General features: G+C 41.0%; 1 protein-coding gene across 1 annotated transcript in view; it reads right to left on the minus strand.

Annotated features, from left to right (window-relative positions):
- LOC103802486 (activating molecule in BECN1-regulated autophagy protein 1-like) overlaps positions 1 to 13,836 on the minus strand; it is a gene marked incomplete at its 5' end in the record, with an annotated part of 94,232 nt that overhangs the window by 46,080 nt on the left and 34,316 nt on the right. Inside the window, 1 exon segment of the mRNA XM_009074967.1 lies at positions 2,491 to 2,601. Coding sequence (XP_009073215.1) covers positions 2,491 to 2,601 — 111 coding nt within the window.

Raw genomic sequence — 13,836 nt, forward strand, 5'->3', positions numbered from 1 at the left:
AGGTCTGCTTTACTGGGAAAACAGTTTATTTCCAATATGAAGAATCAGAAAAAACTCATCCAACCCACCACTCCACTGTTACACATTTAGCTTCAAAATATCTCTAATCTGTGTACCTTGGCAAACTTGCAGCTTGCTTTTATTTGTGCCTAGGCAAGCTTGGCAAATACCTGTTTTAGGATAAGCACAGCTGCTACATCTTCATACATCCCTTCTAGACCTTGGCAGGAGGAGATAAGGCTAACAGTCTAGAAATGCCAGAATTGGGCTTGGCACATAAAAACAAAGAAGCAGAGTAAAATTGAATATTTCCAAATAACAGTAAGACAAGATGGACAAGTCGAGCACAGTGTGACAAGTCAAAGGGCTGGCGATGGATTTGTAGCAGGAATCCGGCCTGCAAGAAGGGCACAATGACAACAGAAACCATACCCAATTTCCAGCTAATTGGAAGCTGTTTCAGAATAGAAGCGTTCTGGTAGGGGAGAGGGAAAAGCAGATGGTTCTTAATTTCTATGGGATTCTATAAATTATAAACAAACATCTTTTGCTTTTCTATTTTTTTAATTAACAGCCTTCTCCTCAGCAGCCAGATGAGGCCAAAAATCTAAGCTATGAGCAGCTGAAGCACTCTTCAACCACTTTACAATGTGCATAGAGATTGCAAAGAATTTGTTTCTCCCTCTGACTTCATCTTTATTCTGTTCTTGTGTCTGGCAGGACCACTGAAAGTAATGCCACCATGTGCTTTAAGCACTGATCCGTGCAAGAAGCTGGGAGGGAGCATGGTCAGGACAGCTGAACCAAACTGGTCAAAGGGATATTCCATACCATGTCATGTCCAGCATGTAAACTGAGGGAGTTGGCCAATTGCTCTTCAGGGATGAAATGAGCATAGGTCAGAGGGTGGTGAGCAACTGTGCTGTGTATCACTTGTTTTCCTCAGGTTTTTCTCCTCTTTCTTTCCTTTTCACTACTATTATTGCTATTATTATTGTTATTAACTTTATTTCAATTATTAAACTCTTCTTATTTCAACCCACAAGTGTTACCTTTTCCTGATTATCCTCCCTATCCCAGGGAGTAGGAAGGAAGTGAGCAAGTGGCTGCATGGGGTTAAATCATGACAGCCAGTCTAGATACAGCTTTGAGCAACCTAATCTACTGAAAGATGTCCCTGCCTGCAGCAGGGGAGGTAGATGAGATGATCTTTAAAACTCCACTCCAGAGGCATGGGACAGTTCTTTTTAATTCATTTCAACACTACCTGTGAAAGCAGAAGTCTTTCTGAAAACAGAATCCCTGTCCTCCATAAAAAAAAGTCAGTCCCTGAAAGCAGAACCCAATCTGCTTTTGCTGAGAAGTCAAGCAATGAATTTCACGTATGCACAGAGATGGCCTAAGCTACAAACCACTGTACAAAGAAGCATTTATTAATATCTATCTCCTTTTTTCATCTCAGGCTGCCACAAACATTTCTGCAGCTGTGTAGCAAGCTATATCAGGATACCATTCTGGGTTAAAAATAGCCTTTCTAGTCAAATTAGTTTTAGCCCTGAAAATGTCATTCTTTGATCAGCTGACCAGAAGCATCAAATATGCTTGTGCCTGCATAAACAAGTCTCTCCCAATGCAAGAGCTACCTTATACCATAGAACACATGTAAAACTATGACCTAATTTTCACAAAGGGAAAAAAAAAGATAAATAAATCAGTAATATTGCTCATATTCTTGACCCAGAAGCAGCTTTCACTTGAGGAGCAAGACCTATCACTGCTTTTGCAAGTGGCTAAAAGGTACATCTACTTCCCCTGGCTTGCAACACTGTGGTAAGCAACAGACCAGGATCCTGATTCCCAAAATGTATTGCAGCACTTTAGCCCACACTAATTTCAACAACTTGGAGAAATCAGATAATATTGCTCATATTCTTGACCCAGAAGCAGCTTTCACTTGAGGAGCAAGACCTATCACTGCTTTTGCAAGTGGCTAAAAGGTACATCTACTTCCCCTGGCTTGCAACACTGTGGTAAGCAACAGACCAGGATCCTGATTCCCAAAATGTATTGCAGCACTTTAGCCCACACTAATTTCAACAACTTGGAGAAATCAGACCCTGTTCATTAGCAGGTTCTAATTTAAAGGTATAAAGACAGTATTTCCCTAGAAACTTGTTAGTAAGACAATGAGGAAAGTGGATACAGAATTCTAAGAGAATTGCATATGCCCATGAAAATGCTCAAAAAAAGCCCTATTTATGCATGGATTTGCTGATAGCAAGAATACACAAGCTAGACAGAGCAGGAAGAGCTCTGCAAGTTTTTAGTCAACTTCCTCAAAAGGCTGAGCATTTTACAGTTCCCAAGGCAAAATGACAATCAAGGAACCCAAGGCCTGCAAATACAGCTGCCCTTGAAAGATCCTAGAACTGACAGTAGCTCTGGTCGGTACAGACTTACAAGAAGGTACTGGTATCCTTTCCAGCTTACCATTGCTGATTTCAGGCAGATCAAATTTAGTGAAGTCCCACCACTGGAGACGGTAGGTGGTGTTGGCAATGTTGCTGGCCACAGCTGACTGTCCATCCCCAATCACAGCACCTGCAGAAAAGGGGGGAATAATTAGCAATTTAACCTCTACAGGATTCACCAGAAAAAAAGCTGGAAAGACAAAACCATAGAAAACCTTTCACAATCCAGTACTCAACACTCTAAATTCTGAAAGAAACCTTATTTACAGAAATGGAACTCTTCCTCAATATGCAACAGAGCACAGGAAATTAATAGGAAAGCATCTCCCTGCAACACATTTCTGAAAGAAAAATGGTTGATAAGAGGTAAGAATCACATGGACACACAAAGCAGAAATCCTCACCAATTCATTTAGTGCAAATGCATTCTACTTATCAATACCAATGAAGTTGTATTTTCAGTGACCCAATACTGTCTAGTATGGCTATGAAAGCAAATCAGAATACATACTGAAGAAAAGCATTGCCTTGGCAAATTGCACACATCTGTGGACATAATCACTGCTACTATTGTAAACTTCACTCAGAAGACAGGGGCTGCCTACAATATTTGTCACGAAGTAAGCGTTGTAACAAAATATTCTCAAGGAGGACCTATCAGCTGGCCCTTTGCTGTTCTAGGTGGCCCAACCTACAGCAGACAAGGACTGCTCTGAATCTAGGCAAACAACATGACCCTTGCTAACCACCCAATGAATTGGGCAACAGCCCCAAGTAGAAGGCAAAGCAGAACACTTCAGAAATTATCACAAAAAGCCTAATTTTCCAAGCAGAAAGGAACAGCCTTGGTGACAAAACTTGGTGACTCAAGTTGGCATACATTTGAGAAAGCTCAGCTGCATTAAATGGAATTCAAAATGGAGAGAAGAAACAGTTCTCCCATAATAGTGCTATAGTCAAAAATCTCATGCTATTCGCAGTCTTTAAGGCCTTCATATACATGCAGTCCTTGTACTACACACACACATGCTGGGACCAAGAGAAACTCAAGGTAATGGAATTGGATAAGGGAGAGCATAACAAGACCATCCCCAAGCATAAATGACTAAAAGCAAAGCCTTCAGAGTCCATGGAGTCTGGATTTCAGCATCTCTGTACTGTCTCAATTGGGAAGCACACAGTAAAGTCAGTGGCTTCACTCTCCCTGAAGGGTTGGCTCAGGACTCTGCTGCCACAGCAGCAACAGTGGAAGAGACATCACTTAAACAACTCTGTCAGACACCTGCACAGAGAGCTAAGAGCTTGCTAACTGCTAGTAACTGAAACTGGTGTGGAAGAAGATGAGGCGAGTAGGGTGGCTGGATAGTCACTTTTCTTAGGAAACCCCAGAACACTCAGGCTTGCACAAAAAAGTTTTATGTTTTCTCTGCAAAGTAAAGAACAAGGTGGGCAGGGCAAAGACAGATACCAAAAAAGCTGCTTGAGTCTTGATTTTTGGTTCTAGAGAAAGCTCAGAAATACACCAAGAACCTGACTTCTGAGCAGACAGCTTAACACTGTGTACTCAGCTCTGCCAGGCCTCCAGCAATCAACCAACCTCCACTGTACATCTGCTCAGTCTCTGTACCTGCCTCTGTTAGACACAAATATATCACTCGGAACACAGAATTAAGAATATTTCCATTGCTCTAACATATGCCCAAAGGCCTTGCTCTCTGTATCACTCAAAACCAAGGGCTCCTCTGAACAGAAGATATGTACTGGAGAAAGCAGATTTAATGCATTAATGAAAGTACACTTTGCAACCAGAAGTGGAAAAAGGACAATTAAATTTTATGCTGCTTCAACTTTAAAAGTCCTCTCATTGCAAGCCCAGCTCTGGTACACAAGGGCAGCTCTTCTGCTGTCTCGCCTCCAGCCTCCAGATGGAGAACAGAAAACCAGGTTCTCTACAAATTTCAAGCAGTGGGTCTTGTTACAGGAAAACAGTAACTAACAACATCAACAACCACTTTATAGGCCAGGCAAGGGAAGCACGCTGCAAAGACAGCTACTACAAAGAAGTTCTACTCAGGGCACATAATTCCAGAATATACATCTTATTACAGTTGAACAGGTTAAATCACCTGGTGAGAAAGGGCTTTGTAAGTATAACAACCAATATATAAACTGGAGAAGAACATATCCTAGGCGAATAATTGTGCTCTCCCTCTGCATCACAGAAGCCTAGCAACACCACTAACTGCTCCACAGACAGCAAGTTCATCTGGCTCATACAACTGCTGCACCTACGGCTACAAGAACCATAAAAAAGCAGTTGACAAATGCCTTTGAATTTTTTTCTGTAAAAATTCTGATCTTCTTATCTCTTTTCCTGTAACCTTCAGGTTAGTGATGGTATGCATTTAAACCTTATATCCCCTTCACCTCCAAAGGCAGTCACCATCATACACAGAGAAGCTAACAATGGAAAAAGCAGGACTGCCCCATCTACAGGACAGCCATGCACAAATATCAGAGCCAGCAAAAGCTATGAACTAATGCTAATGCTTCAGGTAACAGATATCTTTATCAAAGAGACTAGGGCACAGGCAACACAGTTCATAGAGTGAAAGGTACATGTTCAGAAGGATTTGGTCCATTTCTCAAAGGCTTCAAACCAGTGTACCTAACACTAATCACAAATCTATGATCTAAATGTTTGTATTAAGTAATTATCTCTACTTATACTAATTATGCAATTGGGGAGTGTAATTATTAAATTATATCTAGATACATATAACAAAATGGAATAACATTTGTATCACAAGTCCTGCCAGAAGCCTCCCACATGCACGCATGCACTGTCTTACAGTGAAGATGAGTAAAAGTATGCAAACATTTCAGGCAAACAATTTAGGAAGGAAAATATCCCCCAGTACAGAACTATACTATCCTAACCTGTGTTGTTCTCTTTGGTTGACAAAGAGTATTTGAGACCACTGGTGGAAAACAAAGTTAAAATCCTTACTACAGAGCTTTTGCTCACCATGCAGCATGAGAATGGATTCCCAGCTGGCTTTGCCCAGTCAGGGTTTCAGCCCGGATGAAAGCAGAAGAAGGTGCTGTTGCCCCTCAAGTTGTAGTGTATGTAACCTGGAGGCAAACCACACATTTCAGCTTCTTAAATGTGGGCAGCAACAGATCAGCTCTTACAAGCAGCACTTCTCACCAGGCACTTAGTCCTGAGTCCTGGGTCTTCCACTGTTTGATGGGATCACAAGTGACTGCAGTGGGAACCTGAGGGTCTCAGGCTTGTCATCTCCACAAAGACAATGACCTTTTACTGCAGAGATGATGTAGATTTCAAAAATGCTGAAATCCAGAGCTAAGGCCAATTTAAATGCAGTGAACGTAGGTTTGATTGGCAGCTTTCCTGCGTCTGTCTATCACTGCGTAATAAACACTGGGTGATGGCAGAAATGAAGATAAATGCTTTCAGCAGCCCCCCCTTCTCCCCACACTGCCTCGATCTCCATCCACCCCCACTCAGCACATGACAAAAGAGTTTAAAGAGTGGGGGGGGGAAAAGGCTTAACAAAGACTTGAAAAGAAAAAACTCAAATCTTTTCTTATAGGCCACCTACACGTGACAGATATTTATCCATCAGTCTCAATCTCCTCAGAGGATCCAACGTATCTTGGCATATGGAGAAACGAACCTTCGCCAGTCAACTATTGCTCATTTATGAATCAAGCCATGAAAGCCAACGTCTGAGTTTAGACTGAAGGGGAAAAAAGAGGTGCAAAACCACTTGCCATGGCACTCCAGCACTCCCTCAGTGAAAAGCAGGACAACTCCAGACTACTACTATCAGACTCTCTGAAGAACTAATACTCTAGAGCTGCACAGGGTTTGGGATACAAGTTTTGAGAACACGAAACATCTACATATTATGGGATTTTCTTTCCCATGTATTTAACAGAAACCAGTGCTCAATTTTTCTCTAGACTAGATCCTTTACTCTTCAGTTTTTAGTGTCTGCCAGGTCCCCTCAGAGTGAGAGAAAAATTTATTAAGATGCTTACAGATAAGCCTGAGGAAGCTGGAAAATCCCCATTGCTAATTTGTGACTCAGTTTGAGGCAGTGATTAGGTCGTGGTATAAAATTCCCCTTAGATTAGTACTTGCACTCTAAGCATGAGTACCTTTGGAAACTAATTAGCTCTTTATGAAACCATTTGTAACTGTAGCCAATACTGAGGTTATCCTGTATTTGCAGAAAGGATCTATCACAGCTGAAGAGTTTTACATTTACTAGTTCTAGATTTACTATAATCCAGGCTCCAGGAAGTCCAAAACACAGGACAAATCTATTTGATAAACCAAGGATAAAGCTCTTCACTGCAAGAATAACACCAGAATCTCTCAATCAGTTCTGAAAAAATGCGACTTCAGCTGGAATGCAATTACTGATCTCTGAAGCCTAGTGGAGATGCAACAGGTTCTTGCATGTCTCCGACCCTCAAGTATTTTATGGGGCAGCCTGGTTTGGGGGACTGCCTTTGATCACAACAGGTATGTTAAATCCTGAATATGAATTTGACAAGTCCCAGCAAATCTCTATTCCAGGCTACCATGAAGACACAGCCTTCGAATAGGCCAACCTAACTATCTAAAACTGGGTGCATGCTGTAGAAATAGTATGCACAGCAACCTGGTATTTTCAATGATTTATTTTGCTCGTTCTTCAATGTACTAGCAAGCTGTAAATAGGAAGCGGGCAAAAAAATTTTCATGAATGGATGCACAAAATGCCACTAAGAGTAGTCCAGCATACACTAAGCACTGAAGGGATCTTAGATTCAATGTTAACCGAGAAAGCCTCAGGAGGACTATGCTCTCTGAATGCTGAACCCTCAAAAGGCTATTATTTTTTCCTTTATCCCAGATGTATAAAAAAAAAGAAATGTAATTTTCCATTCATGTTCAGTCCTGCTGCAAAATTTCCATTTAAAAGGGGCAATACTTAGCATGCTGAGTTCCACAGTTTTATCAGCTATGGGAATTTGAGCAGGCCTCAGCTGCAGGTAAGTGAAGATGACTGTCCTAATAGGAAACGAGTCAAGTGCCCAAGGGCTTCACTCACATTGTGAACAATGCAAATGTCACATAGGAAAGGGATTTTTTAAGTCACAAATTTCAAACTTCAAAAGGAAATCGGTCTTTTTGCAAGAAACACAAACAATAAATGAACAGATGCCCTGCTCCAAGCTTCCATCTTCAGTATAGTCATGATGGCTCCTTGACATATTAACCTTCCTATATTCCTTTGTCTGATCATCTAACAATTAATACAGAAAGGCATCTAGGAAGCATTTGTCTTTGATGTAGGGTCCAGTTTTCCCCCAGAGAAACTAGAAGAGGTTATGGTCCTTTACAAATGCATTATCTCTTATCTGAATTGTTTGCACTTCACCAAGCAAGCTGGTAATTTTTGTCCTTACTAGAATTCACACTTCTCCGTTGCTCTTCACCCAAAAGAGACCCCCCCCCCCTGAAAAACTACACATGAAAGTTAGAAAAGTAGATATGCAACAGCATGGTGAGTTTCCAGAACCAGCAAGAGTTGAACCAGTAACATCCACACAGAACCTGTCAGATGAGGAAAACACTGTACTTCGTGAAAAATAAGGTATCTTATCATGGCCTTTGCATCTACACATTGAAACAAGCAAATGTCACTGTTCAGGAAGCCCTCAACCTACCCAGGGTGACCAATAATGAACAGGCAGTTACATTTCCTTGCTGTAGCTGCATCAACTCAGTCAGATTCTGTTAGATCACGGTCTAAATCTCCAACTTGCCAAGAACTTTCTCCAGTCAACCAATGTTGGATAGCCACTGCTGAACAGAAAAAGCCCCAACCAAATAAACAGCAAGGAATTTACAGAATCACAGAATTGCTGCTTTCTACCACCTAAATCACTACCAATCATCACCTCACAGGTACCAATCATCACCTCACAGGTACCAATCATCACCTCACAGCTCTGCCACAATGAAAATCTCACAGGATTTAAGACAATTTTTGCACACTAGTTTTCATCTGTAAGATTCATAATCTCTCATGCCACAGAAGAAAAAAAAAAGAGAAAATAACTCAATAAACAACAAAATGCATAGAGAAATACCATCGGAACCATGGGCATAGCAGAGTGTCTTCCTCACACCTCACCTTAGTGAGGAGTAGAGAACAACATAACTGCTCAACAACTGCTAGAAAGGAGAAGGGATGAATGAGACAAGTCAGAACTTGACTTTGGCAATTGACCAGAAAGTAACCATTGTATGTTGTCAGTGATATGTAATTATTTATCTTATGAACAGTTCAAAAGTTCATTCTTGCAGGGTAGTAAGTACAATTAACCATAGAACTGAAAATCTTCCTTCCAAAAGAAGCAGAGCTGCAAGTCTTAGTGGTGCTCTTACATTTGTAGAACTCAGATGAAGCTGTTAAGTGCTATTTTCTACTTTATAAAAAAAATCTTTATGAACAAGGACTGTTTAGGCTCAGCTATTTGTTTTCTCATTTGTCATTTTATGATGCTTTTAGCTGCAGTGGATGGAAAGTTCCGTGTGGAGATTCCACTAGCCTGATTGGTTCACACTATGTAATGGCACGCATGTACACACATTTTAAAGAGCAAACCCCAACTTATTTAGGGACCATCATGAAACTCCTGGAATTCTGACGCTGGGTACAGTGTTGGAATGGCATGTAAAGAGATGGAGCTGCTCCATGAGGCACACAGGTGGAAATAAATGTCATCAGGCTAGACAGTCACCGCAAATCTTCCTGCAAACTGAGATGCTGTTATCATTCAAAGAGCATGACAGGAAAAGGTTCTGGAAACAGAAAGAAACATCTGTTACCCTCGCAGAAAAAATTTGCAAGTTGTTTGAGAAGTGGGTGATCAAACCAGTTTTCTCTTTTTTCATTTACACCCCTTGCTGGGAAGGGTAGTCAAGGCTGGAGTCTTCCTATCAGCTAACTGCTGGAGCTGTAAAAGGAAGTTTCTGCAGACATTATCACTTGTTTTGAGATCGTTTCTTTATTTCCATGTGATAGCGGCATGTGTTAAAAGCATGCCTCATACTACCATATGATTCAAGCAGTAAAACATGTTTCCTTCAGTATAGCCTTTTAGGGAAAATATTCAAGCACTAAAAATACATTCCAATCTGCATTTTATTTAACTAATGTTTTGGTTTGACCTTTTCTGCATATTGTCAGCCTTTTATATGATTTGTCTGTATGCATAAAGAAACCCTAACATAAAACAATGAGTAAATGCTTGGAGAAAGGGGTTTACACTTTCTTCCTAATTTCTGTTATACCATGTAACATAAAATCCTCTGATACTTGCAACATCAGCTATAAGAGCCATCAAACTACTGTCCTGGCATGGGAGTCAGAAACCTGTTTACTAGAAAATATTAGGGAAATAAAGACAACTTTATCTTGTCAGTATGAGGAGAAACAACAATCTGGTTTACAGGCATTTCTGCATCTGGAGGTCCATATTAATCTACTCAAAAATCAGTATGAAAATACATTTGAAATCAGCTCCCAAGCAATGGACACTGTAAGAGAAAAGTGCTTTTACAAATTAATAGAGGAAAAAGGCAGAAGAGAGCTGAACTTTGCAATCTTTAAAGAAACATGTATTCACTTATTTCACCTCTGTTTGAACCCACGAGGGCATGTTGTAAGGTTCCAGAAATAGTAGGTGACTCTCTAAATCAAAATCCCACATCTCTCCTGTCAGAATTTAAGTTTCACGAAATCCCTGTGATTGTGGACTAGGAAGGTCTCAGTAACTAATCTGTGCTGTGTGCCCTCCAGGGTTCCCCCCTCTGCTAATCTGCCACTTGCAATGCCTCTGCTCTCCTGTCACTATGTGAGATGCCTTTGCTCTCCTCTGCCACTAAGTCCCTTCCATAACTACCAAGCCCTTCATTAAATGCTGTTGGAAGTCTGCTTTTTAACCTTCACATCTGTGTTTATTCACTGCACAAAACTAGAGCAAAATCTGTGCCTGGCAGGCATTTCCTTTTGTAAACTCCTTCTTCTTTCCTTTTCTGATTTTTCAGAGCATGAAATGTGCCTGCTTATCCTAATTGCCTCAGATGGAAAATCCTGCAGAGACTAGACAAAGGGGGCAGCCTTCCACCAACCAGTTGTGAGCAGGCACCAGACTCTAAGCTCTCAAGTCTCCAGAGCTCCCTTCTCACTGTCACATTTCTGAAGAACACAAGGACAAACTTGCCCAAGTAGCTGTACCAGCAATGGAGACTTGCTTTCCCAGAATTCCCCTCTCCTGCCTAAATGGCCCTCCCAGCACAAAAGCCCATGAGCTCATTGTGCAGTGTCACTCAAGGTGGGCAGTCCTCAAATATCGCTGCTGTATGTCAAAGCAAAAAAGCTTAATAGCTGGCTTTTAAAGATCATTTGCCTGTCTTGCATCCCAACACCAGCTCTCTTACCAAAGAGGAAGTCTGCAAGGTCCCACTGGCTCATCCACAGCTGGCCTTTCCATTAGCAGTGCCTCAGCCAGTAACACAGGCACTGAGAAACTGAATCATTATGGTATTAAGACATTTTTGCCTCCAACAACCATTAAAGAAGTTAACTTTCTGGTCTAGCAGAGTTCATCTGGATTCAGAGGAGTATTTCCACTTTAGTGAATAAAAAACTCCTTCAGAGTGTTGCTGTCATTGCCTAACCAGAATACCCTTACCACTCAAGGCTAATGCTTGTGTCCTCCACAGCTGTCACACCACACTGTCTACTGGATCTACCACAGTTCACTCATCTAACGTAGACTCTAACATATGAGACTAATCCAGCCTTGCCAAAACTGTTGTGTACAGTTTTAGATAATTCAGAGGTCTTGCAATTTCTTGAGATTTTTCTTATAGACAGTTTGTCAAGATCCTTGCCAACTCTAGCTCATGTTCTACACACGTTATATGTTATTATCAATGTCATAGCTCGTAAGGTTAGTGTGGCCACAGTTTTAGTTCACACTAAGTAATTCCTCTCCTGAGAAGGAGCTCAGATAGTGTTGTAACAGCACTCCAATCTAACCAATATAGTTACGCCAACAGACAGATGCAGAATAGATGCAAAAATAACAAGTGAAACTGCTTTCCACAAAAAAGCCTTTTCCATTGTGAGTGTGCATTTTAACTACATGAAATCCTATTAATCCAAACAAATCAGCAAGCCAAATGCCTGCTACCGCCTCTGCAGCTCTTACTGCAAGAATGCGTGCTTAGCACAACTTGAAATGTGCGTGTCTTATGCCAAAACACCCATCTGCAGTGGAGAAAAAACCTCAGCAGTATCTTTGTAGAGCACATGCATGCCTTATCAACCACCACATTGCAATAATACAAACTTTCACTAATCCAAGAAGCAGTATGTTCCCTGGAAGGGTTTGAATTCTGGAGATTTAACTGCGTATCAGTACAACAACAAGCTCCCACATTGGAGACACTTTTCATTGTGGAAATAGCAGTATGCTGCACTAATAAAAGCACCAAGCACAGAAACACATTCACATACTTGCCAGTGAATGGAAGACTTGCAAAAGTTATTACTATCCTTAAACACATTTCAGGACAACTGCCATATTACAGCACAAACCTTGTGTATCCCAACTTGCAATGAAAATGCTGTGTCAGCTTAGTGACAGGCTGAACTGCCACCACAATACAGACCTCTAAGCTAAACATGCTCAATGGTTGATTACATTCCACAGTCATAATATCCAGTGAGCAGGATAGGTCAGTTGATGAAACACTTGCCTGTTCTGAATTTGTACTCATCTAGGGAGGTTAAGATCAAGTCACATGCTCTCAGAGAAAAATGCTCCTCCATTAATCTAGGGGGTCCTGACAACTTAAATTCCATATAATAACCTAACAAAGTGTCTGAGGGCAAAGAAGAGCTGACAGGTGACATTTATAAAATGCTTTTTAACATGGACTCATTAAGAGCCTCTTTTCAGACCAGTGTGTTCACTGCGTCTGCAAAGAAAACAGGCATTAAACTTGCATAGGGTTAATGCTGGAATACAGCACTAACAATACAAGACAACAATACAAAGCTGGAAAGACATCACAAAAGGGAACACTTTCCAAGGTATCCCCAATCTAAAGAGCAAGAAGGTGGCAGGACAGGAACAGTAAGAAGCCAGACTTGCTATTTTCTGCCAAAAAAAAGCAAAAAACAAGCAAGCTGAGAAAGCCAAAAATCTAACAGTAGTTTAACTCATGTAAAGGCAGTTTAAATTTAAAGCATGGTGAGATGGAAAGGAGGAAGCCTGAGCTGGAAGAACATAATGGGGAGACCACATTGTTCCAACTGAAAAAGAACAAAGTGAATGAAATCTGCAGGAAATAAAGTACTTGTCTCTGCAATGTTCTGAACACTTTCTGATGGAGAAAGTTTTGAGTGCAGTCTGGCATAGTCTAGATGACAGCAAAATTCATTCCTTATTTCACTAGCTTCAATGCACAAAGCAAGTTGCAGCACCTCAGCGAATGTGCAGGGACCTCTGCATGGAGCCAATGTAGAGATTCAGGCTCAAGAGAGATCCCAGAGCATGCAGAGCAGGACTGAGAAAGCACATTGGTCCACACTCCGACGCACCATGTGTAACACGAAAGTAACCATGCAACATTTGGAACAGTGACACAGTGTCAGAGCTCCCAGAAGGCACCAGAACTCCACTAAGTAGTTCAGTGAAACTCATAACCTTGCAGTGATTTCTGTAAATCGGAGCCATGGCTCAGTTCAACCCAGACAAGTTCAACCCACTGCAATTACAAAAGTGACTACAAGATGAAAAAAGACTAAAGCTTTATCCCATTATTTTAAGAAGTATTAAAAGTCAAACTCAAAGCCACATATAGCAAAACTAAGGCAGAAGTACATCTTACCTACTCAGCATGCAGGCCCTGCACTGCACAAGGGATGGACACTTCAGATGGATTTTATTTCTTTTTTAGGGTAGACTTGACCTTAATCCATCTTGAATTAGCTCATAATGCTTCCAGAGGGTACTAAGCAGACCTCTCCAAGAAGCTGTTGTACAAAATAATCACCACAGCTATTCCATACAGCATTTATAAGCAAGAGTAGAGGGAAAGTCATATGATGAAAATAGGGCAATCACAATTTATTACTTTACGGTAAAATTTTAAATTATATACAATCAAGATTTGGAGCAGGCCACGTTTTATTGCAAGTAGAGGTCACAAACTAAAAAGAAACTGTCACGAAATGTTCCAAGATCTCATCTTCACAGCAGC

Source organism: Acanthisitta chloris, unplaced genomic scaffold (genome assembly GCF_000695815.1).
Source record: "Acanthisitta chloris isolate BGI_N310 unplaced genomic scaffold, ASM69581v1 scaffold21395, whole genome shotgun sequence".
Taxonomy (NCBI): domain Eukaryota; kingdom Metazoa; phylum Chordata; class Aves; order Passeriformes; family Acanthisittidae; genus Acanthisitta; species Acanthisitta chloris.